This window comes from Scleropages formosus, chromosome 11 (genome assembly GCF_900964775.1).
Source record: "Scleropages formosus chromosome 11, fSclFor1.1, whole genome shotgun sequence".
Taxonomy (NCBI): Eukaryota; Metazoa; Chordata; class Actinopteri; order Osteoglossiformes; family Osteoglossidae; genus Scleropages; species Scleropages formosus.
In genome coordinates this window covers 26,293,315-26,319,222 of record NC_041816.1, presented here as the reverse complement: position 1 = coordinate 26,319,222, position 25,908 = coordinate 26,293,315, and the positions used below count along the sequence as shown (strand labels likewise).

General features: G+C 41.5%; 2 protein-coding genes across 2 annotated transcripts; both read left to right on the top strand.

Moving 5' to 3' along the window:
* Positions 1-2,499: 2,499 nt before the first annotated feature.
* On the top strand, positions 2,500-25,685 carry LOC108940949 (macrophage mannose receptor 1-like). The gene is made up of 5 exons (XM_029256020.1): positions 2,500-2,531; positions 22,759-22,801; positions 22,963-23,355; positions 25,144-25,491; positions 25,603-25,685. The coding sequence occupies exons 2-5, from the start codon at positions 22,768-22,770 to the stop codon at positions 25,680-25,682; spliced, it is 855 nt and encodes a 284-aa protein (XP_029111853.1). The 5' UTR covers positions 2,500-2,531; positions 22,759-22,767; the 3' UTR covers positions 25,683-25,685.
* LOC114911846 (C-type mannose receptor 2-like) lies at positions 5,642-14,386 on the top strand. Its single transcript, XM_029256009.1, has 5 exons — positions 5,642-5,744; positions 6,139-6,531; positions 6,692-7,042; positions 13,841-14,194; positions 14,309-14,386. The coding sequence occupies exons 1-4, from the start codon at positions 5,711-5,713 to the stop codon at positions 14,191-14,193; spliced, it is 1,131 nt and encodes a 376-aa protein (XP_029111842.1). The 5' UTR covers positions 5,642-5,710; the 3' UTR covers position 14,194; positions 14,309-14,386.
* Positions 25,686-25,908: the final 223 nt, after the last annotated feature.

Sequence of the window (25,908 nt, the reverse complement as noted above, 5' to 3'; positions counted from 1 at the left end):
ATATTTATAACTATTTATCACATCATATCTCTTACTCACACTCCCTTGCATTTGTATAGAACATACCTGTACATACAATGTCTTGTGACTATTTTTGTATATTGGCTACTTTATATTTTTTATATATTTTTTATCCTTCATTCACATATTCTGTCTTCTCATCTGCATCTTGTCACTGTCATTCTGTCTGTGCTGTGGAAGTTTCTGTCACCAAGACAAATTCCTTCTATGTGTGGACATACTTGGCAATAAAGCTCGTTCTGATTCTGATTCTGATAAGGAGGGACATCTAGTTGGTGACATTTCTCGATTTAAAGTCAGTTGAGGATGGGGTGAGAATGTATTATGAGAAACAGACAAAAGAGCTGAAAATGACAACAAACAAATGATCTTGTGAAAAAATACTAGAAATTCTAATATTTTGCATTATGGATTAACACAATCTTTCTTCATGTGTTTTATATATATATTTTTAACCTTTATTATCAAGAATAACACAGAAAATTAAATCATATTTGTTAAAAACTAACAGATCGAAAATAACAATTCCCATCAGTAAATTACAGTTAGGATTTACACACCATTTGGACATTCCATTATACTGTATTAAATGTAATATTTATAAGTTAGGTGGAAAGTAATAAACCTTCTGGTGAAAACATTAAAATATAAATTTTAAAGTTATATTACAATTACAGTAAATATAAAACTATAACCCCAGTGTCACCTGCTGCCTCCTCTTTGTCAGGAAGCTGGTGATCCACCGACACGTGGAGGCAGGCACTGTGAGCTGGGCAAGTTTACTGTGGAGGAGTCCTGGATGATGGTGTTTCATTTTCATTTGTTTGCTATGATGGTGAATATTTATGGACATAATTAGAAAGAAACACTGCTGTTTAAATATAAAAGTAATACTACAATTTTTTTATATCTACTTCTGGTGGGTCTGGGGTTTGAGTCCCCCCAGGATGCTTTGTGATGGACTGCCATCCTGTACTGGGTGTGTCCCCTAGATGTAGAATATTTTGAGCAGAAGCTTCATTACTTTGCACCCGAGAAATAATTTTTATGCAACGGAATGTCCATATGGTGTGTGAAAATTAAATGTCCGAGTCAGGATGGCCAGACAGTCGAAGGTGCTGCGTTCAGGTTGCAGTCACCCCTGAAGGCGTAGGTTCAAATCCCACTTCTGAGAAAACATTTGATTAGGGCAGCTGCTAGCATAATGGTTGATGCTGCCTCCTTTGGTGTTAAAGTTTGCAGGTTTGATACCCACTTCTTCCTGTAGTACCCTTGAGTCAGGTATGTACCCTAGTTTGTGCCAGTAAATGGATAAATAACTGTAAGTGTGTAATAACTATGAACTTAACCTTTTCAGTTGCTTCAGAGAAAAGCATCAGCTGAATGAATAAATGTAATGTACTAAGCAGAACAGTCATTTGTTGAAGAGTTGTTGAACATGTATGGTTTGTTTCCTGTATTTCCTCTTTGTTAAAAAATAAAGGACATAAAAGAATTCATTTGTCCTCCCTGGATTTGTCATCATTTTGTTGCCTGACTGTAATGTCCAGAAATGGGAATCAAGTGTGGTGACCCCATGTGCAGAGTCTATTTACAAATATGCTGTGCAATTTGGAAAGTACAGAGATGAGGTGAAACAATGAACACGGGAAGAAGACACAGTGTATTTTCACAAAGGTGAAAAGTGAAAAATCTGTGAGCAGAACGTGAACACGGAGTTGTGACGAAATACCGGACCGGGACATTGGACCTGGACAGGAGTACAAAAGGCAGGAGGAGACAAGACAGGCACTCGGAACTGGAACATCAACACCTCTGGAACTAAACTCAAGAAACAAGTAACAAAAATTCACCAGGACATCGCAAATGAAACGCTGATTAAGAATCCATAGCTGTTTGCTCCTTTTACACGTGTCTGATTACGAATCTGTGAACAGGAGTACAAGCCTGGACTAGTGGAGCCGAGTGGCGCCTCCTCTGGTCACCAGGGGTATTGTCCTAGTTGGTCATCACAGTGGTGTGGTAATAAACACCATGTTTAGGAATTCATCTGTGTATCTATCAGTAACACATTCAGTTTTTTTTTTAATAGTTTTGACGATTGACTACTATTTATAATTGTTAGATGAGTAATTATCTACATACTAGGAGATGCTGCAAACAGTACAATGTGTTTCTATATTACTACTAAGTCACAATGTTTTGAACGGTATGTTTTAAAGAATGTGACCAATGTTCCATTTTAACTGCATCGAGGAAATGAGTTCTGCTCTGACGGGGAAAATATATATATATATATATATATATATATTCTGTTCAGTATTAAAATGAAGAAAAATAAGTAACTGTACTGTTTTACATTTTCCTGTTCAGGCAAATCAAGACATTTAAATAGAGGTTCAACTTTCCTCATTCGCTCAGGATGTTTAGTGTAAAGAGCAGTTTCACACTGACATGAACACAGAGAGCTGCAGGCATTGAAACTGAAAAATTCTTAGGAAGCTCATCAGGTAAGATTGATTATATTTATTCTGAGTTTTCTCTAAATGTGCAGGATAAAAAAAAAAACAAATATAATCAGTATAACTTTACTGATGTTGTTTCACTCAAAACTATATTTAAATGAATTTAAGTATCGGTTTCTTCACTCGCGGATTTCAGTAACATATTTTTCATTTTAAACTTGCAAATTTTCAACCCTTGACTGATTCAGGTTCACAGACAGATAAATTGTGTGTGTTTTCAGAACAAAGGGCTTCTTGAGATGTTTCTGCTGAAATGCTGAGAGTAAAATTTTTATAACTCTGTGCTCAGTGACACAGTTGAGGTGACAGTGATCAAGAGGGAATCCTGATCAACACTCAGACGTGAGGCAGAGTCCAGATACACACATGTACACAGTGAGGACACATTAGAGCCACTGGTCAACATTGAAATGGGAGAGGAGAGGAGAGGAGAGGAGAGGAGAGGAGAGGAGAGGAGAGCACAGGTCATGGTAGAAGGTCAGGAGAACATGGGCAGAACATGTGAACTGATCTGAGAATCATGTTTTTTTCTGTTGTTTTGGTGTCTAACTGGGCTTTGAGTTCGGACCCCAGATGAGATTATAGGATAGTATAAAAATCTGTCCATCCACGCAGTTTCAATTACTGTTTGTCCTGATCAGGGATGGGGTTAGGTGTGAAGGTTGGGATTTAACCCTAAGGGCTTTGAGTTTGGACCTGGGTTCAAATTGGGCTCAATGTTTGTTTACATGTTGTCCTTGTGTGAAGTTTCTCTGATTCTATTTATACAGATTATAGACATGTGGGACAGCTGGTAGTTTAGTTTTTAGAGCTACTGCCATTACACCCTGAAGTTGCAGGTTTGAGTGTACTTACCTTAAATTACACACACGTCATCTGAAACCACTTGTCCCATGCGGGGGTCGCAGGGAGCCGGAGGCTAACCCGGCAGCACAGGGCGCAAGGCTGGAGGGGGAGGGGATGCACCCAGTGTGGGACGCCAGTCCATCACAAGGCAACCCAAGCGGGACTTGAACCCCAGACCCACTGGAGAGCAAAACCCAGTCAATTCCACTGCATCACAACGCTCCCCCACCTTAAAATACTCCAGAATCATTAATCAGCTGTGTAAATGGGTAACGAACTGTGAAAGTAGCTTTACGTTGTACTTTTCAATGGAGGAAAGTGTCGACAACATGAATAAATGTAATGTTTCTCAAGGCACTTGACAAAGTGCGTATGAATGTGTGACTCATTGTGTGTTACTGCTCTATGATACAGTGGTACCTCGCTGTGTGTCCTATGTTTCCAGGACAGGTTCCGGCCCACCACAAGTACACACAGACACACACACACACACACACCATCTGAAACCGCTTGTCCCATACGGGGTCGCGGGGAACCAGATCCTAACCTGACAACACAGGACAAAAGGCTGGGGGGGGGGGGACACACCCCGGACTGGACGCCAGTCCGTCGCAAGGCACCACAATCAGGACTCAAACCCCACACCTACCAGAAAGCAGGACCCGGTCCAACCTACTGCACAACTGCGCCCCCCCATTATGTAGACAATTTCTTTTTAATTTAATTTTTCAAAGGCATTTTCTCAAAACACACAGGTCCTTTCAGCAAACATGTTTGTTAACTAGTGTTTTTATTTCTTAATTTACGCTTTATGGTTTTCTGAGGAAACACTGGATGGACATATTTTGTAAATTATCATGACAAATTACTATAGTTTGCCTATAGTAGCATCAAAGTAATAAAATTATAAGGATTATTTTAAGAAAATATCCACCCACCCATGATCAATAAGTTCCTGTTCACTGCAGGGTCACAGAGGTTAGGAGTCTCTACTAGAAGGGATCACACCCTTATTGAAAGGAGAACATTCCGACACAAAAGATGTTTTTATATTTCCTGGACATTTTGCATGGGGCACCAGGACGACATTTGCTTCTATAAGCAATGGCGCAGATGATGAAACGCTGGCAGGGAGAAAAAAAAAATTCAAATTCAAATTCAAATTTTATGTGTCACATACACAACCGTACACAGTACGACGTGCAGTGAAATGCTTTATACAACTGTCTGACATAAGAGTTTAAAAACAATAACAAGTAGTAAAATGTAAAAATGTGTATAAAATCAATATATGCATATTTGACAAAAAAGCAAAATGTATAAATATCTCTAAACAGATGTGTATTGGATTATAATTTCTTTGTGGAGCATGAAATGCAGTGCAATATGGTTTGCAACAATGCAATGTAGTGTGCAAGATGGTGCAGCAAAACACAGAAATAAATAAGCAAACAGAAAACTTCCTTATTTAAAAAAAAAAAAAAAAACACTGACAGCCATTTAAGTAAGAATATAGTATAAATCAAGTAAAAGTACATGGCTTAGTTTAGGTTTATCTGATATTTTTCTTGGGACATGGTGGTGCAGTAACTTGTGTAGGTTTGGAGTTATAGTGTTCTCTTTGTGTTTGCATGCTTCTGCTCTGGTTTCCTCCCACAGCCTAATGACATGCAGTTCAGGCTGATTTGTGATGCTGAGCTGCCTGTAGTGTGTGTGTGTGTGTGTGTGTGTGCATGCACACATTTGGCTGTCGTATAATGGACTTATGTTATGTTTTTCTTCTGCAGCACTGATCAGGACAAGCGATTAATGGAATAAATGATGATACTTTTTCTGCCAATCTGCACCAAAACATGTTTTTTGAGATTTAACGCCATTTAAAACAAAAACTATTCTAAAAAATGTGTGATGTGTTCGTACTGTTTATATTCCTGTATGTCAGTAGAATGTGACACATCAGTGTTTGGCTGCATGACTAACAAGTTGGAGGTGTGATCATTTGCTGAAATGACTTGATTTGTGTCATGATCCTAGAAGCTAAAAGGTTCTGTACTGCTGGCGATCCTCTGCAGGGTGTCTCCTTCTGTGTGTGTGTGAAACTGGGGTTTTACTGTCACAACATGTGTGTTTCCTCCAAATATGTCTCGTTGGGGGATTTTCATCATGATGAGAACTTTGCTGTTATTACCGTGTTTATTGCATATGGTTCCCCACCAGGTAATCAAAAGTGTAAAATGCATAACCAAAAGTATATCTATCTGTGTGTGTATGTGTGGGAAACTGGCCAATAAGTGTTATGTCATTTTTAGATTACAGAAATGGGGTGGAGTGTCACTCTTCTGCTGATCTCAGGTCAGTTATTGTTCTGTATACTGTATTGTGCCCACAGAACTTTACGTGATGAAAACCCTTTATATTTCTCTTGAAATGAGCAATTTGATATTTATCTTTGGATATTTTATCTTTAAGGGGGGTGCAGCGGTGCAGCGGGTTGGACCGGGTCCTGCTCTCCAGTGGGTCTTGGGTTCGAGTCCCGTTTGGGGTGCTTTGCGACGGACTGGCGTCCTGTCCTGGGTGTGTCCCCTCCCCCTCCAGCCTTATGCCCTGTGTTGCCGGGTAGGCTCCGGTTCCCCGCGACCCCGTATGGGACGAGCGGTTCAGAAAGTGTGTGTATTTTATCTTTATCTATTCTATCTTTATTTGTATTCTTTATGTGTGAATTATGTTGTGTTGCTGTGTATCACAGGGTTCTCCACACTTCATACAAACCTCTGTGCCGAGATTTATTTTCTGAACATGAGTAAGAAGTGGACTGAAGCACAGTGTTACTGCAGAGAGAACTACACTGACCTGGTTACCATTGACAACCCAGAGGAAATGAACAGAGTGATTAACAGGGTAAACCTCACTGGTTATACTGGACCAGCCTGGATAGGACTGGAGAAGGGAAACTCATGCAAGTGGCAGTGGTCCCTGGAAGAGAGACGTCTCCACAGTGATGGACAGACTGGGTTCTCAAACTGGGACAGCGGTCAACCTGACAATTATGAGGGAAAAGAACATTGTGTACAGATGTATCCATCAGGAAAATGGAATGATATTTCCTGCGATAAGACATTTTCATTTGTTTGCTATAATGGTGAGAATTTATGGCCAAACACTATATTTGACATACAGTGAACTCACTAATCCAGGTTTAAAGTGTCTTTTTTTGTCACATTTTTATGCTGAAAGAGGTGAGAAATCTACTTAAATACAGTTTTAAAACATATCTTCTTAATGCAACTTTATATTTACAGAAAGTGGTGAAGGTGACCAGAGATACATCCCGATTAATGGTACAAAGACATGGAAAGATGCTCAGACATACTGCCGAGAGAATCACACAGACCTGGTCAGTGTGAGGAACCAGACTGAGAATGATCTCATACACAACATGACTAAAAGTGGAACCTGGGTGTGGATCGGTCTGTACAGAGACTACTGGCAGTGGTCAGACCAGAGAAACTCCTCATTCCGCTACTGGAAATTAGGGACACCGGACAATGGTGATGGAAATCAATGTGCTGTGGCCTGGATGACAGCGACAGATAAGGGACGATGGGATGATCAGAAATGTAATGGAAAGTACCCATTTATCTGCTATGGAGGTAAATATTGTTATTCATAGGTGCACTGAGGGTATGTATGACAATAAAACAGTGAAAATAAACATAATAGTGTTGCCATGACGATTAGCTGCAGTAAGAATCCAGACAGTTAATTAAACCGATAGGTATAAAAAGAACAAAGTATAAAAGGTAAACAGGAGGCTGGAGTGGCTGTGGATCCTTGATCAGCATTAAATGGGGTTACTGGTGAACACTGAGCTTCCTTGGGTCTCTCATCTGTTTTCCACATTTCCATACTGGTTGTCTTTTTCTCATCCTGATCTTCTGTCTTGTCTGCTCCCATCCCCTGAGTTCTGACGTAACATTACATGTGTTCATTGGGTAGATGCAACAAAGTGAACCCCAAGTCATATCATTGAATCTTACATCCTTTCATGATTGGGGTTTAGATGTGTTTGAATTTGTGGGCCCTTACCACGCATGTGTGTGTGATTGCATGTATTGCAGTAATGGGCAACCACTTGACCTTCTCTTTCCTCTCTTCGGTGTTACCTGTTTTTTATTGTCTTTTTTTTTTTTGTTTTTGCATGTTGTAGTTTTTTTTTTTTTTTTTAATTTGTTTGCTATCTTCTTTGTCATGTGTGCGAGTAGGAGTGATGAACGGAACCACCGGAGCTCTGGGTCCAGATCAGCTGGCAGAATCCAGCACAGCCGTTCCCAGTGATTCAACTGGAGAAGAAGAAGGTATAAAAGGCACTGGGCTTCCTTTGGTCTCTCATCTGTGTTCCAGGTTTCCATACTGGTTGTCTTTTTCCCTTCATGATCTTCTGTCTTGTCTGCTCCCATCCCCCGAGTTCTGACATAACATTACATGTGTTCATTGGGTAGATGCGAGAAAGTGAATCCTAACTCATATCATTGAATCATACATCCTTTCATGATTGGGGTTTAGATGTGTTTGAATTTGTGAGCCCTTGCCACACATGTGTGTGTGATTGCATGTATTGCAGTAATGGGCAACCACTTGACCTTCTCTTTCCTCTCTTCGGTGTTACGTGTTTTTTATTGTCTTTTTTTTTTTTGTTTTTGCATGTTGTAGTTTTTTTTTTTTTTTTTTTAAATTTGTTCGCTATCTTCTTTGTCATGTGTGCGAGTAGGAGTGATGAACGGAACCACCAAAGCTCTGGGTCCAGATCAGCTGGCAGAATCCAGCACAGCCGTTCCCAGTGATTCAACTGGAGAAGCAGAAGGTATAAATGGAACTGGGCTTCCTTTGGTCTCTCATCTATTTTCCAAGTTTCCATACTGGTTGTGTTTCTCTCGTCCTGAACTTCTGTCTTGTCTGCTCCCGTCACCCGAGTTCTGTTCCCGATCCTACGCTTCAGTCTTGTTGTCACACCCCTTTGTCCAAGTCCTGCTCTCATCCCTCTGTGTCGCTGTTGGAAAATGTTGATAAAGACTCAAGTCAAGTCAAGTCAAGTCAAGCTTTATTGTCATTCCACTACATGTGTGGACATACAGTGGGACGAAATGTCGTGTCTCGCAGTACCACGGTGCTGTGTAAAATAAGCATAAATATAAACATGCAACACTAGACCTAAGGACAGCTTTTAGACCTACATAACTAATTTACTAAGTCGGTAATCTGAAATTAGTGCAAATATACATATACTATAAACAGTTAACTATACAATACAAGTACTTACATAATAACTGTGCAGTAGAGGTATTTAAGAAGGAATAGTGCAATATGATTTGTAGTGCATTCACAAGTAAACATTTGTGTTATCTTGTTAAGTCCTTGTAACATTGGAGGTTTTATAAGAAAGTGTCTGGTGCATATAGAGAAAATAAAAAACAGTTGGTTTGCATATGGAAAGGAAAAGAGTGTGTTTCCACAGGAGGTATCCAACAGTTTACATGTGGTGCGTGTGATGTGGTGGGTTGGGGCGGGAAGAGTGGATCCTGGTTTCAGGAGCTAAGGTTGTGGATGAGGTTTGAGAGGGTGGCAAGGTGATTGCAATTGAGGGCTCTCACAGCCTGGGGGAAAAAGCTGTTGAGCAGTCTGGCAGAGCGGGCTCTGATGCTCCGATACCGTCTTCCTGATGGCAAGAGCTGGAAGAGACTGTGAGAGGGATGAGTGGGGTCTTTCACGATACTGGTGGCCTTTCTGGAGCATCGTGCAAGGAAAATGTCCAGAATGGAGGGGAGAGGGGCACCGATGATCTTTGCAGCTGTGTTCACTGTCCGCTGTAGGGTCTTGCGGTCTGCTGCACTGCAGTTCCCGTACCAGACAGTGATGCAGCTGGTTAGCACACTCTCAATTGTTCCCCTATAGAATGTGGTGAGGATTGGAGGAGGGAGGCTTGCTCTTTTAAGTCGGCGCAGGAAGCGGAGCCGCTGTTGCGCCTTCTTGGAGAGTGATGTAGTGTTGGTGGTCCAGGTGAGGTCTTCTGTAATGTGCACTCCCAGGAATTTAGTGCTGCTGACTCTCTCCACAGTCGAGCTGTCGATGGTCAGTGGGGGGTGGTCAACAGAGTTCTTCCTGAAGTCCATCACAACCTCCTTTGTCTTCCTCACATTGAGGGACAGGTTGTTTGCATCACACCATTCAACTAGTTGTACCACTTCCTCTCTGTAGGGTGTTTCATCATTGTTGCTGATGAGACCTACCACCGTTGTGTCATCAGCAAACTTGATGATGTGGTTGGAGCTGAACTTGGCAGTGCAGTCGTGGGTCAGCAGCGTAAAGAGCAGCGGGCTGAGCACACAGCCTTGTGGGGCACCTGTGCTCATTGTGGTAGTGCTGGAGGTGTTGTGGCCGACGCGGACTGACTGAGGTCTTCCGGTTAGAAAGTCCAGGATCCAATTACAGAGGGAGGCATTTAGGCCCAGCAGGTTTAGTTTGCTGATGAGCTGTTGTGGGATTATTGTGTTGAATGCTGAGCTGAAGTCGATGAACAGCAATCTAACATAAGAGTCTTTGTTTTCCAAATGGGTAAGAGCCAGGTGGAGAGTGGAGGAGATGGCATCGTCCGTAGAGCGGTTTGGACGGTATGCAAATTGGAGCGGGTCAAGTGTGTTGGGGAGGTTGGATTTGATATGGTGCATGACTAACCTCTCAAAGCACTTCATCATGATTGGGGTCAGTGCTATGGGACGATAGTCTTTCAGGCAGGACACAGGTGACTTCTTTGGTACTGGGATGATGGTGGTGGACTTGAGACATGTGGGGACAACTGCTTGGCTTAATGAGATGTTAAAGATGTCTGTTAAGACACACTCACTATGTCCCTTTGTTCCGTGTTTATTCTGTCAAATTCACACTTTGTTTCAATGAACACTGAGCTTCCTTTGGTCTCTCATCTACTCAGCCAGTGGTGTGTCTGAACCAATTGTCCCATACGGGGTCGCGGGGATCCGGAGCCTAACCTGGCAACAGAGGGAACAAGGCTCGAGGGGAGGGGACACACACCCAGGACGGGACACCTATCCATCACAAGGCACCCCAAGCAGGACTTGAACCTCAGACCCCACGGAGAGCAAGACCTGTTCCAACCCACTGCACCACCACACCCCCCCAGTGGTGTGTCTCTTTTTTTATTATATTCACTATCACGCTGACTGTATCTTCTTTGTCATGTGTGCTAGGAGGAGCGATGAACGGAACCACCGGAGCTCTGGGTCCAGATCAGCTGGCAGAATCCAGCACAACTGTTCCTAGTGATTCAACTGGAGAAAAAGGTATAAAAGGCATTGGGCTTCCTTTGGTCTCTCATCTGTGTTCCAGGTTTCCATACTGGTTGTCTTTTTCTCATCCTGATCTTCTGTCTTGTCTGCTCCCGTCACCCGAGTTCTGACGTAACATTACATGTGTTCATTGGGTAGATGCGAGAAAGTGAATCCTAAGTCATATCATTGAATCATACATCCTTTCATGATTGGGGTTTAGATGTGTTTGAATTTGTGGGCCCTTGCCACGCATGTGTGTGTGATTGCATGTATTGCAGTAATGGGCAACCACTTGACCTTCTCTTTCCTCTCTTCGGTGTTACCTGTTTTTTATTGTCTTTTTTTTTTTTGTTTTTGCATGTTGTAGTTTTTTTTTTTTTTTTCTAAATTTGTTCGCTATCTCCTTTGTCATGTGTGCAAGGAGGAGTGATGGACGGAACCACCGGAGCTCTGGGTCCAGATCAGCTGGCAGAATCCAGCACAACTGTTCCCTGTGATTCAACTGGAGAAAAAGATATAAAAGGCACTGGGCTTCCTTTGGTCTCTCATCTTTTTTCCAAGTTTCCATACTGGTTGTGTTTCTCTCATCCTGATCTTCTGTCTTGTCTGCTCCCGTCACCCGAGTTCTGTTCCCGATCCTACACTTCAGTCTTGTTGTCACACTGCTTTGTCCAAGTCCTGCTCTCATCCCTCTGTGTCGCTGTTGGAAATTGTTGATAAAGACTCACTATGTCCCTTTGTTCTGTGTTTATTCTGTCAAATTCACACTTTGTTTCAATGAACACTGAGCTTCCTTGAGTCTCTCATCTACTCAGCCAGTGGTGTGTCTCTTTTTTTATTATATTCACTATCACGCTGACTGTATCTTCTTTGTCATGTGTGCTAGGAGGAGCGATGAACGGAACCACCGGAGCTCTGGGTCCAGATCAGCTGGCAGAATCCAGCACAGCTGTTCCCAGTGATTCAACTGAAAAAGAAGAAGGTATAAAAGGCATTGGGCTTCCTTGGGTCTCTCATCTATTTTCCACGTTTCCATACTGGTTGTCTTTTTCTTGTCATGATCTTCTGTCTTGTCTGCTCCCATCCCCTGAGTTCTGACGTAACATTACATGTGTTCATTGGGTAGATGCAACAAAGTGAACCCCAAGTCATATCATTGAATCATACATCCTTTCATGATTGGGGTTTAGATGTGTTTGAATTTGTGGGCCCTTGCCACACATGTGTGTGTGATTGCATGTATTGCAGTAATGGGCAACCACTTGACCTTCTCTTTCCTTTCTTCAGTGTCACGTGTTTTTTATTGTCTTTTTTTTTCGTTTTTTTGCATGTTGTAGTTTTTTTTTTTTTTTTAATTTGTTTGCTATCTTCTTTGTCATGTGTGCGAGGAGGAGTGATGAACGGAACCACCGGAGCTCTGGGTCCAGATCAGCTGGCAGAATCCTGCACAGCTGTTACCTGTGATTCAACTGGAAAAGAAGAAGGTATAAAAGGCAAACAACAAACCTGCAGAGTTTCTTGACAGCCTGTTTAGTGCTTTATTCTTGTTCCAAAGTTCTTCTCACAGTGTGTTTCCATCCTGTCTCTGCTTGACTGCTGTCCCCCTCCCTGTCCAAGTCCCCCTGTGTCTCAACCTTGTTTAAGCCATGTTCTGATGGACTTGTCCTGTTCCACCTTGTTCAAAGTGCTCTGTGTTGCACTTTGCTCTGTTTATCCTCTCACTGCTGTACTGTAGCTTCGAATTTCTACTGTACACTGATATTGTGACTCTTTATGTGAGTCTCACACCCCTGAGTCCTATAGGGACATTACAATAAATACACATCTGTGTCTGTGTGACCTCTGGATGTGACATTGTGAAGTTCCTGCAAGCAGTATTTCGGGGAAAGACATAAAATGAACAACACAGCTGGTCTAGATACTGACAAGGCATTAGGTGGCAATGAGTGGATTAATGTTTTTTATTATTTCATTTTCAGATCATCATATTTCTCTTAATGAAATAAATTAAATGGTGCCCAAAGAGTTACTTAGAAAAATAATATTTCAGGTTGAGATATGAATATATTCAATACATCATGATGATGTTTGATCACACAATAGTAAAAATAATTTATTATATGAAGGAAAATAAGTGTATTCACATGAACCACAGTTACTCTAAATTCCCCCATTTTTATATGATAATAACTATGTTGCTCAGTACAGGTGGTCATACAAAGACAATCTGGAAAGGATCGAAACTGACAGCCACACATGAAGCAGCTACTGAACTGCTGCATTGTGAATTGAGTACTCTGTGATTGAGGATAAGCGTGAAAAATGACTACGATTTAGAAACGCTGACACACTTTATACAAACATAGTCTGATCATTCAGGGCTCAGAACCGTAAGAGGTGAATAATATGGAAAACCCGACCATTATGATGTGAGTGAGAAGTGTACTGTAGCCTCGTTCACACAGAGGAACATGGGATGATCGATTGGTGCGGTGAAAATCACTCGTTCCTATGTTAGTATGATGGTGAGTTCAGTTTGATCTGTAACACAGTTTCTGAGGATAATAATCTAAACTATCACATGTTTATTTGTCAGTTCTACATTTTTTGAAGAATTTTCTGCTCTGATTATTGTGTTCATTAAAACTTGTCAAGATCTTAAAAAAAAGAGAAGACTTATTGACTACAGCACAAGACCCTTTAAATTATTACACTTCTAATGTTCAGTCATAACTGTTCATACAAAGCCAGTCCTTCCAGATTTTCCACTCTTCAGATACAAAACAAATTATTTAACATGGAGCACAAAGACAGAACTGAATAGTGACAAAACATAACAAAACCATAGATGTTCCTGTGCTGAAAATCTACATCCCAACACATGCTTATTAAATATCAGAACATCTTCTTCACCCATTTTATTAATTCTTATCTAATTGTAAATACTTGACAATTTATAAGGTGTTCTTAACATTTTGCCCCTGGAAGGGAATAATTCTGTTGAACACAAACAAGGTTTCACACTCAATTCAGTTTAAGACAGTTGAGTTCAGTACATTTCATTGCTTTTCTTAACACTCGGTGACCCTCCGTGTTCCCCTCCAGTTCCGCTCATCCTGGTCCAAGAGAATAAGACCTGGAATGAAGCTCTGAACTACTGCAGACAGAACTATGTGGACCTGGTATCTGTCCATGATGATAAGATGCAGCAGTGGGTGAAGGGGAAGGCTAGAAATGCCACCAGTGCCCATGTGTGGTTGGGTCTGCGCTTCTCCTGTGTCCTGAACTTCTGGTTCTGGGTCAGTGCAGAACCTGTCTGCTATGTCCACTGGTCTTCATGTAATGGGACTGGAACTGGACACTGTGGGAACACTGGGGCTGTCCAATCTGGAGGAGGACATCAGTGGGTCAGCCTGCCTGACACTGAAGAGCTCAACTTCATCTGTGTCACATGTTAAGGTGAGTCTGATCCAAGGACTTCTGATCACTACCTGTATGATTATTGATGTGTTTTACATGTGAAGGTGATCAGTTGCACTTTCAACAGTTTTTTCATGTTTATTTCTGTTTCAGGGATTCAGACCAGATCAACACAGTAATATACATACACACACACATTAACTCAAGCCACTTGTCCCAAGTGGGGTTCCGGCAAGCCAAAGCCTAACCCAGCAGCACAGGGTGCAAAGCTGGAGGGGGAGGGGACACACCCAGGACAGGACACCAGTCCGTCACGAGGCACCCCAAGTGGGACTCGAACCCCAGCCCCGCCAGAAAGCAGGACCCAGCTTAGCCTGCTGCATCACCACACCCCCCTATGCTGCAATACATTTTCAACTGAATTTTTATTACTCCAGGAGCTCTAGTTTCCCCTCGTAGTTTGTAGTGTATAACTGTGACTGAGTGTGTTGCACTGTTGCAATGGATCGGCATCCCGTCCAGGGTGTACCCCTCATAGTCTTGCAAACTACATTTTTATCAGCAGTTTTGGGTTTACTACTTTACTTAATTATAGTGTTTTGTGGAGATTTTCAGGGATTAGTGTGTGCCACTTGTTTTGTTCTTGATTTTATATTTTTTTGTTTGGATTTTATATCATGTATGATATTCAGCCTTTATGGAACACAGCACTTGTGTCATGATTTCCTCTCGGAACTCAGACGCCAGACCCAAGTGCCGAGCTCAAGGTGTTTTATCAAGGGAAATCCAAAACTCATTGTCCGAAAAAACCAGGCAAGGTTCACTGAGGCCCAAACGTAGGCAAAAGGAGAATCCGACAGACGTAATCCAAAAAGACAGGCTGTAGGTCGAGGAGATACCGGGAAGACTTGGAGACACGGGAGAAAGGTTCGGGAACAAGAACAAGGAGATAGGGAAACAGGGGTGAGCAGGAGAGCAGATGCAACACACCAGCGACTTGCAAGGCGAAACTAAGGTTCCGCCTCCTGCTGCTCTCTGAGCTCCCTTTCATGCGAGCGTCTCGTGATCTGCTGCAGGTGTTCCCTGTTGGGTGGAAGTGGAGGGCGTGACAACTTGTATATTTTTCTACCCTTCAACCCTATTTCCGGTGTCCATCACAACAAGTTGTGTTTTTTAATTATCATGGAAATTGTGTAGGAATCAGTGTTTGTGCAGAATTACACCATCAAGAGGTAAAATATGTACTGGTTCATCATAGTGGAAAAATGTCTTTCAGGGATTTTGTTTTATTTTGCAGGTCATTGAGTCACACTGTGCACTAATTTACATTTTTTGTTGTCAGTGAAGGATTTCAATGTGTCAAGGCTGACGCAGGCAGCATCTCCTAGTGAGGTCCTGCTGCAGTTCACTAAAAAAAATTCAACACACGTGTGTTCCATCACATAGGTCTTTATAAGAGGGAAGGGAACCTACAAAGGGTGCTCAATCTCATTGAGTGTACACATCCTTCATAGCACTTTGTCTAGTTCCTAGTGTCTTGTTCTTTGGAATAAGACCCTCACTATTTTACTCATGACCACATCTCTTTGGATCCCTGCCTTGGAGCACTATATACTCACTGAACCAAGACAGGCTATTCAGATCTTGAGCAAAGTTCTTTAGCCCATGACCATGAATTTTTGGATCGCGAACTGAATTACAGGTTGGGCCATGGCCACCAAAAGAAGCTTTTCCTTGTCTTACTGCCCATCTGCTTCCTTTTCTTTCCACAGTCATAATGTGTTTTTCCTAAAGATTCAGATAAAGCAATAGCAACCCGGTGTGTGTCGACTTCATCTTTCGTTTGCAACTCTACTCTTGAGTTCACAAAACAACGGACAATAAATTATAACACAATGAAGGAAGTCCTTTTAGTGAAATACTCTGATTTTGTTTTTTTTTTTTTTTCAAGTATCTCACTAAATCATCTGTTCCTATGTTATGTTGGTAAGTTGAGTTTCCTTATAAAACTCAATTTTCTTATAAAAATAAGGTAATACTATGATTTCTATTTAATATTATTGTAACTGAATGTTCAGATCCTTCATCCAGCTTTTATGTAGAATATTTTGAGCAGAAGGTTTATTGCTTTGCTTCCAGGAAATTATTTTTATGCAACGGAATGTCCATATGGTGTGTAAATAGTAAATGTTCAAGTCAGGATGGCTGAGCGGTCGAAGGCACTGCGTTCAGGTTGCTGTCTCCCATGGAGGCTGTGGAAGGGATCTTTCCCTTTCCTGTTGCAGCCATAGGAGACACTGAAAGAAACACACTCAGACAAACAAAGACTTTCACAACAACATTGTTCGATGGGAGAGCCCCAGATGGGTGTCTCCCCATAAGTCTTTATTGCCTCTTTCACTTTATGATACAGGTCAACGTGTACTTTTTTCTATGCTCGTTCATTTGGTTGTATTATGCCTGCATGGTTTTATGTTCTGTCTGCATTATACTATGTTCTTGTCTGCTGCATTATCGGCAATCATGTTTGTATTAGTCTATGTCTAGTTCAGTATGTGTGTATGTAGCCTGTATGTGAGAATGTGCACTGTAGGTTTGCTCTAAACCGGAAACAAATTCCTTGTATGCTCAGGTATACTTGGCCAATAAAGCTCATTCTGATTCTGATTCCTTTTATTTGGCAAGCTCACACATAATTCATTACAGGGTGCTATAACAGGTGTTCAGTGTTTTCCCGCCTTTTTGCCTAATAACTTTCCACTCCTTTATTCTCAAAACTCCTCACCCTAAAGCCAAACCATTCAAACCCCATCATCCAGCTTACCTTATGTTGACCTCCCTCCGGCATGGCAGAACCATCAGCCTTTTATGACATGCTCTTGGTGTCCACAGCCTGCCTTTATCAGATAACCTCTGACCTGGTGCCCGGTACTACCTGATTCTCCCACAATGGTCTTAACTTCCACAGCACAGAACACAGCCTTAAACCTTAAATCTTAAAAAAAGTTACCTGTTACCATGCTTAACAATTTCTATGACTGCAAAATTTTGACACCACAAGGCATAAGTTGGTTCGAATCCCCCTTCTGACAAAGTTTTTGATTAGCGCAGCTGGTGACATAGTGGATAGAGCTGCTACTTGTGGAGCCAAAGACTGCAGATTTGATCCCCACTTCTGGCTGTAGTACCCTTGAACAAGGTACTTAGGTTAATTTGCTCCAGTAAAATTACCCAGCTGGGGAAATAACTGTGAGCTTGTAAAAACTGCAAATCTAACATTGTAAGTTGCTTCAGAGAAAAGCATCAGCTGAATGAATAAATGTAATGTACCAAGCAGAACAGTCATTTCAGATCCAAGGTTGTTGAAGAGCTGTTGAACATGTATGGTTTGTTTCTTGTATTTTCTCTATGTCAAAAATTAAAGGACATAAAAGAATCCATTTGTCCTTTCTGGATTTATTGTCTGACTGTAATGTCCAGACATGGGAATCAAGTGTGGTGACCTCATGTGCAGAGTGTATTTACAAATGGACTGTGCAATTTGGAAAGTACAGAGTAGAGAAGAAACACACACAACACATTTTCAGAACCGCTTGTCCCATTTGGGGTCACGGGGAACCGGAGCCTACCCGGTAACACAGGGCGTAAGGCTGGAGGAGGAGGGGACACACGCAGAACGGGACGCCAGTCCGCCGCAAGGCACCCCAAGCGGGACTCGAACCCCAGACCCACCGGAGAGCAGGACTGCGGCCCAACCCACTGCACCACTGCACCCCCTCAGAGGAGAAACAATGAACATGAACAAAGAGGGACAAATAGAAACAAAGTGTATTTTCACAAACGTGAAAAGTGAAACACAAATCTCTGAGTAGAACTCGAACATAGAGTTGTGAAGAAATACCAGACTGGAACACTGGACTTGGACAGGAGTACAAAAGGCAGGAGGAGACAAGACTGACACTCGGGGCTGGAGCATAAACACGTGTGGAAATAAACTCGAAAAACAAGTAACTAAATTTCACCAGGACATCGCAAATGAAACGCTGATTAAGAATCCATAGCTGTTTGCTCCTTTTACACGTGTCTGATTACGAATCTGTGAACAGGAGTACAAGCCTGGACTAGTGGAGCAAAGTGGCGCCTCCTCTGGTCACCAGGGGTATTGTCCTAGTTGGTCATCACAGTGGTGCGGTAATAAACACCATGTTTAGGAATTCATCTGTGTATCTATCAGTTCCCACAACCACACTCAAGATGACAAATAACTCAATAAATAGAAACAAAATGTTCTCAATTAAATTATTCACTATCTAAAACCACCACTTTATTCTCCAGCTATAAGACTAAAAAAATGAAATAACATTTCTTTTAAAACCCTCCAATAAAGCCGGTAGATATTTTTGTTTCTCTTTTATTCTCTTCATCTTCTCCACTCTTGACAGGTGAACTCTTTTTTTGTGATGACCGGAACCCAACATTTTGCACTAAGACAATATGTGATACAGCAGCTCACACACACACCTTTTCTGAACCGCTTGTCTCATACAGGGTCGCAGGGAACCAGTCCATCACAAGGCACCCCAAGCGAGACTCGAACCCCAGACTCGCTGGAGAGCAGGACCCCATCCAACCCACTGCACCACCATACCCCCTCAGAGCAGCTCCCTTGTAAATGAATTCATTCGTTAGATGTTTGACATCAGCAGCCGGTTGTTTGGTAGAACCTGTTTCTCGTTCTCCGTTCAACTTTCTTACACAGTTTTTACAGTGTTTATATAAGGAAAGTCACCGAAGGGCTGACGTGAACTAAGAAGATTTGAAGATTTATTTCAGGAGTGAAAGTCTCCGTGTGATACGATGGACATGGAACAGGACACATGGGGTGTTACACAATAAGTGAAATAATGCTGGGTGAAGAGAACAAATGAAGAGATGTTTGCCAAAGACAGGGTGGTGCAAGGGACTGGGACTGGGTCACAATGGACTGGTGTAGACAGGACAGGAGCTCGGGACTGGAACAGAAACACACTAGAAGAGTGGCGTGAAAAATAGGTCCGCAAACAAGAGTCACTAGAGAATCACAGAAAAGCGCTGATCAAGAATCGACACACTGATGATGGGACTTGAACCCCTTTATAGGGCTGCGAACTGATCAGTTCCATTGAACGAAGGTGTGTTGCTTCATTACATGGATCTCAGGTGGAGCTCAGGAATTTCACCTCTTGGGGTCGTGACAGTGTCTGGAAGCGTATTTTTCAAAGAATGTGGCCAATGTTGCACGTAAACTGGACTGAGTTCTACTGTCATGAGAAAAGAATTTATTTTTGCTTATTTATATGAAGAATATATGCTACTATACCATGAGAACTATTAACTATTGACTACTATTTATAATTACTAGATGAGTAATTATCTACATATTAGGAGATGCTGCAAACAGTACAATGTGTTTCTATATTACTACTAAGTCACAATGTTTTGAACGGTATGTCTTAAAGAATGTGACCAATGTTCCATTTTAACTGCATCGAGGAAATGAGTTCTGCTCTCATGGGAAAAAAAAATATGTATATACTGTTCAGTATTATAATGAAGAAAAATAAGTAACTGTACTGTTTTACATTTTCCTGTTCAGGCAAATTGAGGCATTTAAATAGAGGTTCAACTTTCCTCGTTCGTTCAGGACGTTCAGTGTAAAGAGTAGTTTCACACTGACATAAACACACACAGAGAGCTGCAGGCATTGAAACTGAAAAATTCTTAGAAAGTTCATCAGGTAAGATTGATTATATTTTTCAGTTTTCTCTAAATGTGCAGGATAAAAAAAAACAAATATAATCAGTATAACTTTACTGATGTTGTTTCACTCAAAACTGTATTTAAATGAATTTAAGTATCACTTTCTTCACTCTCGGATTTCAGTAACATATTTTTCATTTTAAACAAGCAAATTTTCAACCCTTGACTGATTCAGGTTCACAGACAGATAAATTGTGTGTGTTTTCAGAACAAAGGGCTTCTTGAGATGTTTCTGCTGAAGTGCTGAGAGTAGAATTTCTATAACTCTGTGCTCAGTGACACAGTTGAGGTGACAGTGATCAAGAGGGAATCCTGATCAACACTCAGACGTGAGGCAGAGTCCAGATACACACATGTACACAGTGAGGACACTTTAGAGCCACTGGTCATCATTGAAATGGGAGAGGAGAGGAGAGGAGAGCACAGGTCATGGTAGAAGGTCAGGAGAACATGGGCACAACATGTGAACTGATCTGAGAATCATGTTTTTTTCTGTTATTTTGGTGTCTAACTGGGCTTTGAGTTCGGACCCCAGATGAGATTATAGGATAGTATAAAAATCTGTCCATCCACCCAATTTCAATTACTGTTTGTCCTGATCAGGGATGGGGTTAGGTGTGAAGGTTGGGATTTAACCCTAAGGGCTTTGAGTTTGGACCTGGGTTCAAATTGGGCTCAATGTTTGTTTCCATGTTGTCCAGGTTTGTGTGAACTTCCTCTGATTTCCCAGAGTTACAGGTTTACAAGTATTTAACCTAAATTACTCCAGAATCATTAATCAGCTGTGTAAATTGGTAGAAAACTGTGAAAGTAGCTTAATGTTGTACTTTTCATTGGTGGAAAGTGTCGACAACATGAATAAATGTAATGTTTCTCAGGTCACTTGGTAAAGTGTGTATGAATGTGTGACTCCTTGTGTGTTACTGCTCTGTGATACAGGGGTACCTCACTGTGTGTCCTATGTTTCCAGGACAGGTTCCAGGCCACCACAAGCATGAAGTGAAGAAGTCACTAAAAAAAAATGAATCAATGTTTGTAGCTGTTAAAGCAACAGTACAGGACAATCGTTTCACTTCTCCTTAGTGCACTTATTTTGTAGTAACTTCTTGACATTATTTGAATTATTCAGGTTCTTCTTTCAGGCATCATGTCTACATGTAAACAATTCCTTTTTAATTTAATTTTCAAACGCATTTCCTCAAAACCCACAGGCTCTTTCAACAAACATGTTTGTCATCAAGTGTTTTTAATTCTTAATCTACTTTTTGTGGATTTCTGAGGAAACACTGGATGGATGTCTTTTCTTCTAATTTATCCTAACAAATTACAATGGTTTGCTTACAGCAGTATCAAAGTAATAAAATTATAAGGATTATTTTAAGAAAATTTCCATCCACCTATCATCAATAAGTGCCTGTTCACTGCAGGGTCACAGTGGTCAGGAGTTTTTTCCGGAAGCATCTGTTCTGATGCAGATCACACCCTTATTGAAATGAGACCATTCCGACACAAGAGATGTTTTTATATTTCCTGGACATTTTGCATGGGGCACCAGGACGACATTTGCTTCTATAAGCAATGGCGCAGACGGGGAAACGCTGGCAGGGAGAAAAAAAAAATTCAAATTCAAATTCAAATTTTATATGCCACATACACAACCATACACAGTACGACGTGCGGTGAAATGCTTTATACAACTGTCTGACATAACAGTTTAAAAAAATATCAAGTAGTAAAACATAAAAATGTATATAAAATCAATATATACATATATGACGAAAAAGAAAAATATATAAATATCTTTAAACAGATATGTAATGGATTATAATTTATTTGTGGAGCATGAAATGCAGTGCAATACGGTTTGCAACAATGCAATGTAGTGTGCAAGATGGTGCAGCAAAACACAGAAATAAACAGACAAGGAAACAGAAAACTTCCTGATTTAAAAAAGAAAAAAAACGGACAGTCATTTAACTAAGAATATGGTATAAATCAAGTAAAAGTACATGGCTTAGTTTAGGTTTATCTGACATTTTTCTTGGGACACGGTGGCGCAGCAACTTGTGTAGGTTTGGAGTTACAGTGTTCTCTTTGTGTCTGCATGGTTCTGCTCTGGTTTCCTCCCACACCCTAACGACATGCAGTTCAGGTCGATTTGTGATGCTGAGCTACCTGTAGTGTGTGTGTGTGTGTGTGTGTGTGTGTGCACGCATTTGGCTGTCGTATAATGGACTTATGCCCCCCCGACCCTTGTTTTTCTATGTTGTCTTTATACCTCTGCAGCACTGATCAGGACAAGCGGTGAATGGAATAAATGATGATACTTTTTCTGCCAATCTGCACCAAAACATGTTCCTTGAGATTTAATGCCATTTAAAACAAAAACTATTCTAAACAATGTGTGATGTGTCCGTACTGTTTATATTCCTGTATGTCAGCAGAATGTGACACATCAGTGTTTGGCTGCATGACTAACAAGTTGGAGGTGTGATCATTTGCTGAAATGACTTGATTTGTGTCATGATCCTAGAAGCTAAAAGGTTCTGTACTGCTGGCGATCCTCTACAGGGTGTGTCTTTCCGTGTGTGAAACTGGGGTTTTACTGTCACAACATGTGTGTTTCCTCCAAATATGTCTCGTTGGGGGATTTTCATCATGATGAAAACTTTGCGATTATTACCGTGTTTATTGCATATGGTTCCCCACCAGGTAATCAAAAGTGTAAAATGCATAACCAAAAGTATTTCTATCTGTGTGTGTATGTCTGTGAAACTGGCCAATAAGTGTTATGTCATTTTTAGATTACAGAAATGGGGTGGAGTGTCACTCTTCTGCTGATCTCAGGTCAGTTATTGTTCTGTATACTGTATTGTGCCCACAGAACTTTACATGATGAAAACCCTTTATATTTCTCTTGAAATGAGAAATTTGAAATTTACCTTTGATATTGTATCTTTATTTGTCTTCTTTATGTGTGTATTAAGTTGTGTTGCTGTGTATCACAGGGTTCTCCATACTTCATACAAACTTCAGTGCTGAGATTTATTTTGTGAACATGAATAAGAGCTGGAATGAAGCACAGAGTTACTGCAGAGAGAAGTACACTGACCTGGTTACCATTGACAACCCAGAGGAAATGAACAGAGTGATTAACAGGGTAAACCTCACTGGTTATACTGGACCAGCCTGGATAGGACTGGAGAAGGGAAACTCGTGGAACTGGCAGTGGTCCCTGGAAGAGAGACTTCTCTACAGTGATGGACAGACTGGGTTCTCAAACTGGGACAGTGGTCAACCTAACAATTATCAGGGAAAAGAACATTGTGTACAAATGTGTTCATCAGGAAAATGGAAAGATATTTCCTGTGAGAACACATTTTCATTTGTTTGCTATAATGGTGAGTTTTTATAGCCATTTTAATTTACAAAAAGAGGGGGTGCGGTGGCGCAGTGGGTTGGACCGCAGTCCTGCTCTCCGGTGGGTCTGGGGTTCAGGTCCCGCTTGGGGTGCCTTGCGACGGACTGGCGTCCCGTTCTGGGTGTGTCCCCTCCCCCTCCGGCCTTACGCCCTGCGTTGCCGGGTAGGCTCCGGTTCCCCGCGACCCCGTATGGGACAAGCGGTTCTGAAAATGTGTGTGTGTGTGTGTGTGTGTGTGTGTGTGTGTGTGTGTGTGTGTGTGTGTGTGTAATTTACAAAAAAACAATAAATACTTTTAAAAAAGAAAGGTAACTACATTTGACATACAATGAACTCAGTAATCCATGTTTAAAGCCTCTTTTTGTCACATTTTTCTGCTGAAAGAGGTGAGAAATCTACTTAAATACAGTTTTAAAACATATCTTCTTAATGCAACTTTATATTTACAGGAAGCGCTAAAGGTGACCAGAGATACATCCTGATTAATGGTGCAAAGACATGGAAAGATGCTCAGAGATACTGCAGAGAGAATTATACAGACCTGGTCAGTGTGAGGAACCAGACTGAGAATGATCTCATACACAACATGACTAGAAATGGAACCTGGGTGTGGATCGGTCTGTACAGAGACCACTGGCAGTGGTCAGACCAGAGAAACTCCTCATTCTGCTACTGGGCACCAGGAAAACCTGATAATAATACTGGGAATGAGAAGTGTACTGTAGCCTCGTTCACACAGACACTCAATGGAACGTGGGATCATCGAGAGTGTGGTGAAAAACACCCGTTCCTGTGTTATTATGACGGTGAGTTGAGTTTGATCTGCAGAACAATCACTGAAACAATTATCTGTTCATAGTGGTTCTAAACTATATGTTTATGTGTCAGTTCCACATTTTGTGAAGAATTGGCTGTGCTGCTTATCATGTTCAGTAAAACTTGTCCAGTTCATAACAAAAAAAAAAAAAAATCTGCAGAATTATTGACTGAGGCACCAGACCCTGTAAATTATCACACTTTTCATGTTCAGTCATAACTGTTTATACAAAGTCAGTCCTTCCAGTGTTTCCACTCTTCGAATAGGAAACAAATTATTACACATGGAGCACAAAGACTGAACTGAATAGTGATAAAACATAACAAAACCACACACACACACACACACACACACACACACACACACACACACACACATTGTCTGAACCACTTGTTCCATTCGGAGAGCTGGAGCCTAACCCGGCGACACAGGGCGTAAATATAGATGTTTCCTATGGGTTGTTCATGTGCTGGGGGTGCGGTGGCGCAGTGGGTTGGACCACACTCCTGTTTTTCGGTGGGTCTGGGGTTCGAGTCCTGCTTGGAGTGCCTTGTGACGGACTGGTGTCCTGTCCTGGGTGTGTCCCCTCCCCCTCCGGCCTTACGCTCTGTGTTGCCGGGTTAGACTCTGGTTCCCCGCGACCCAGTATGGGACAAGTGGTTCTGAAAATGTGTGTATGTTCACTTGCTGAAAATCTACATCCCAGCGTATGGTTATTAACTATCAGAACATCTTCTTCACCCCTCTTATTAGTTGTTCTCTAATTGTAAATATACTGAAAATGTTTCACATTTGACAGTTTATAAGGAGCTGTTAACATTTTGTCCCTGGCAGGAAATACTTCTGTTGAACACAAACAAGGTTTCACACTCAGTTCAGTGTAAGACAGTTGAGTTCAGTACATTTCATTGCTTTTCTTAACACTCGGTGACCCTCCGTGTTCCCCTCCAGTTCCGCTCATCCTGGTCCAAGAGAATAAGACCTGGAATGAAGCTCTGAACTACTGCAGACAGAAATATGTGGACCTGGTATCTGTCCATGATGATAAGATGCAGCAGTGGGTGGCGAGGATGGCTGAAAATGCTACCAGTGATCATGTGTGGTTGGGTCTGCGCTTCTCTTGCTTCCTTAACTTCTGGTTCTGGGTCAGTGGACACACTGTCTGCTATGACAACTGGGCCCCAGGTAATGGGACTGGACACTGTGGGAACACTGCGGCTGTCCAGTCTGGAGGAGGACATCAGTGGGTCAGTCTGCCTGAGACTCAGGAGCTCAACTTCATCTGTGTCGCATGTCTAAGTGAGTCTGACCCAAGGTCTTCTTCTCACTACCTGTATGATTTTTGATGTGTTTTACATGTGAAGGTGATCAGTTGCACTTTTAACAGTTTTTCTTGTGTTTTTGTTTCAGGAATCAGATCAGACCAACATGGAAATATAACTGAATTTTATTTTAATAATTCCAGGTGCTCAGGTTTCATCCCACAGTGAATTGGACACTTTTAATTTAAATTCCCTTATTAAGTGACTGTGTATTTGTGTGGATACCCTGCAATGGGCTGGTTTTTCGTCCAGGCTGTGCCCTCCTTTATAAACACTTTTGGCTTTTAATGTAATCACAGTAATTCTCACTCAGCCCTTTAGGTTATTATAGTGCTTTGGGGAGGTTTCTGGGGTTAGTTTCTCTCACTAGTTTTCTTCTTCATTTTATTTGTGT

Coding starts and splice junctions, on each gene's coding strand:
- LOC114911846 (XM_029256009.1), top strand. CDS start 5,711: ATGGGGTGGAGTGTCACTCTTCTGCTGATCTCAG. Junction 6,532..6,691: donor TTCATTTGTTTGCTATAATG/GTGAGAATTTAT, acceptor TTATATTTACAG/AAAGTGGTGAAGGTGACCAG. Junction 7,043..13,840: donor CCCATTTATCTGCTATGGAG/GTAAATATTGTT, acceptor GTTCCCCTCCAG/TTCCGCTCATCCTGGTCCAA.
- LOC108940949 (XM_029256020.1), top strand. CDS start 22,768: ATGGGGTGGAGTGTCACTCTTCTGCTGATCTCAG. Junction 22,802..22,962: donor CACTCTTCTGCTGATCTCAG/GTCAGTTATTGT, acceptor TGTGTATCACAG/GGTTCTCCATACTTCATACA. Junction 25,492..25,602: donor CATCTGTGTCGCATGTCTAA/GTGAGTCTGACC, acceptor TTTTTGTTTCAG/GAATCAGATCAGACCAACAT.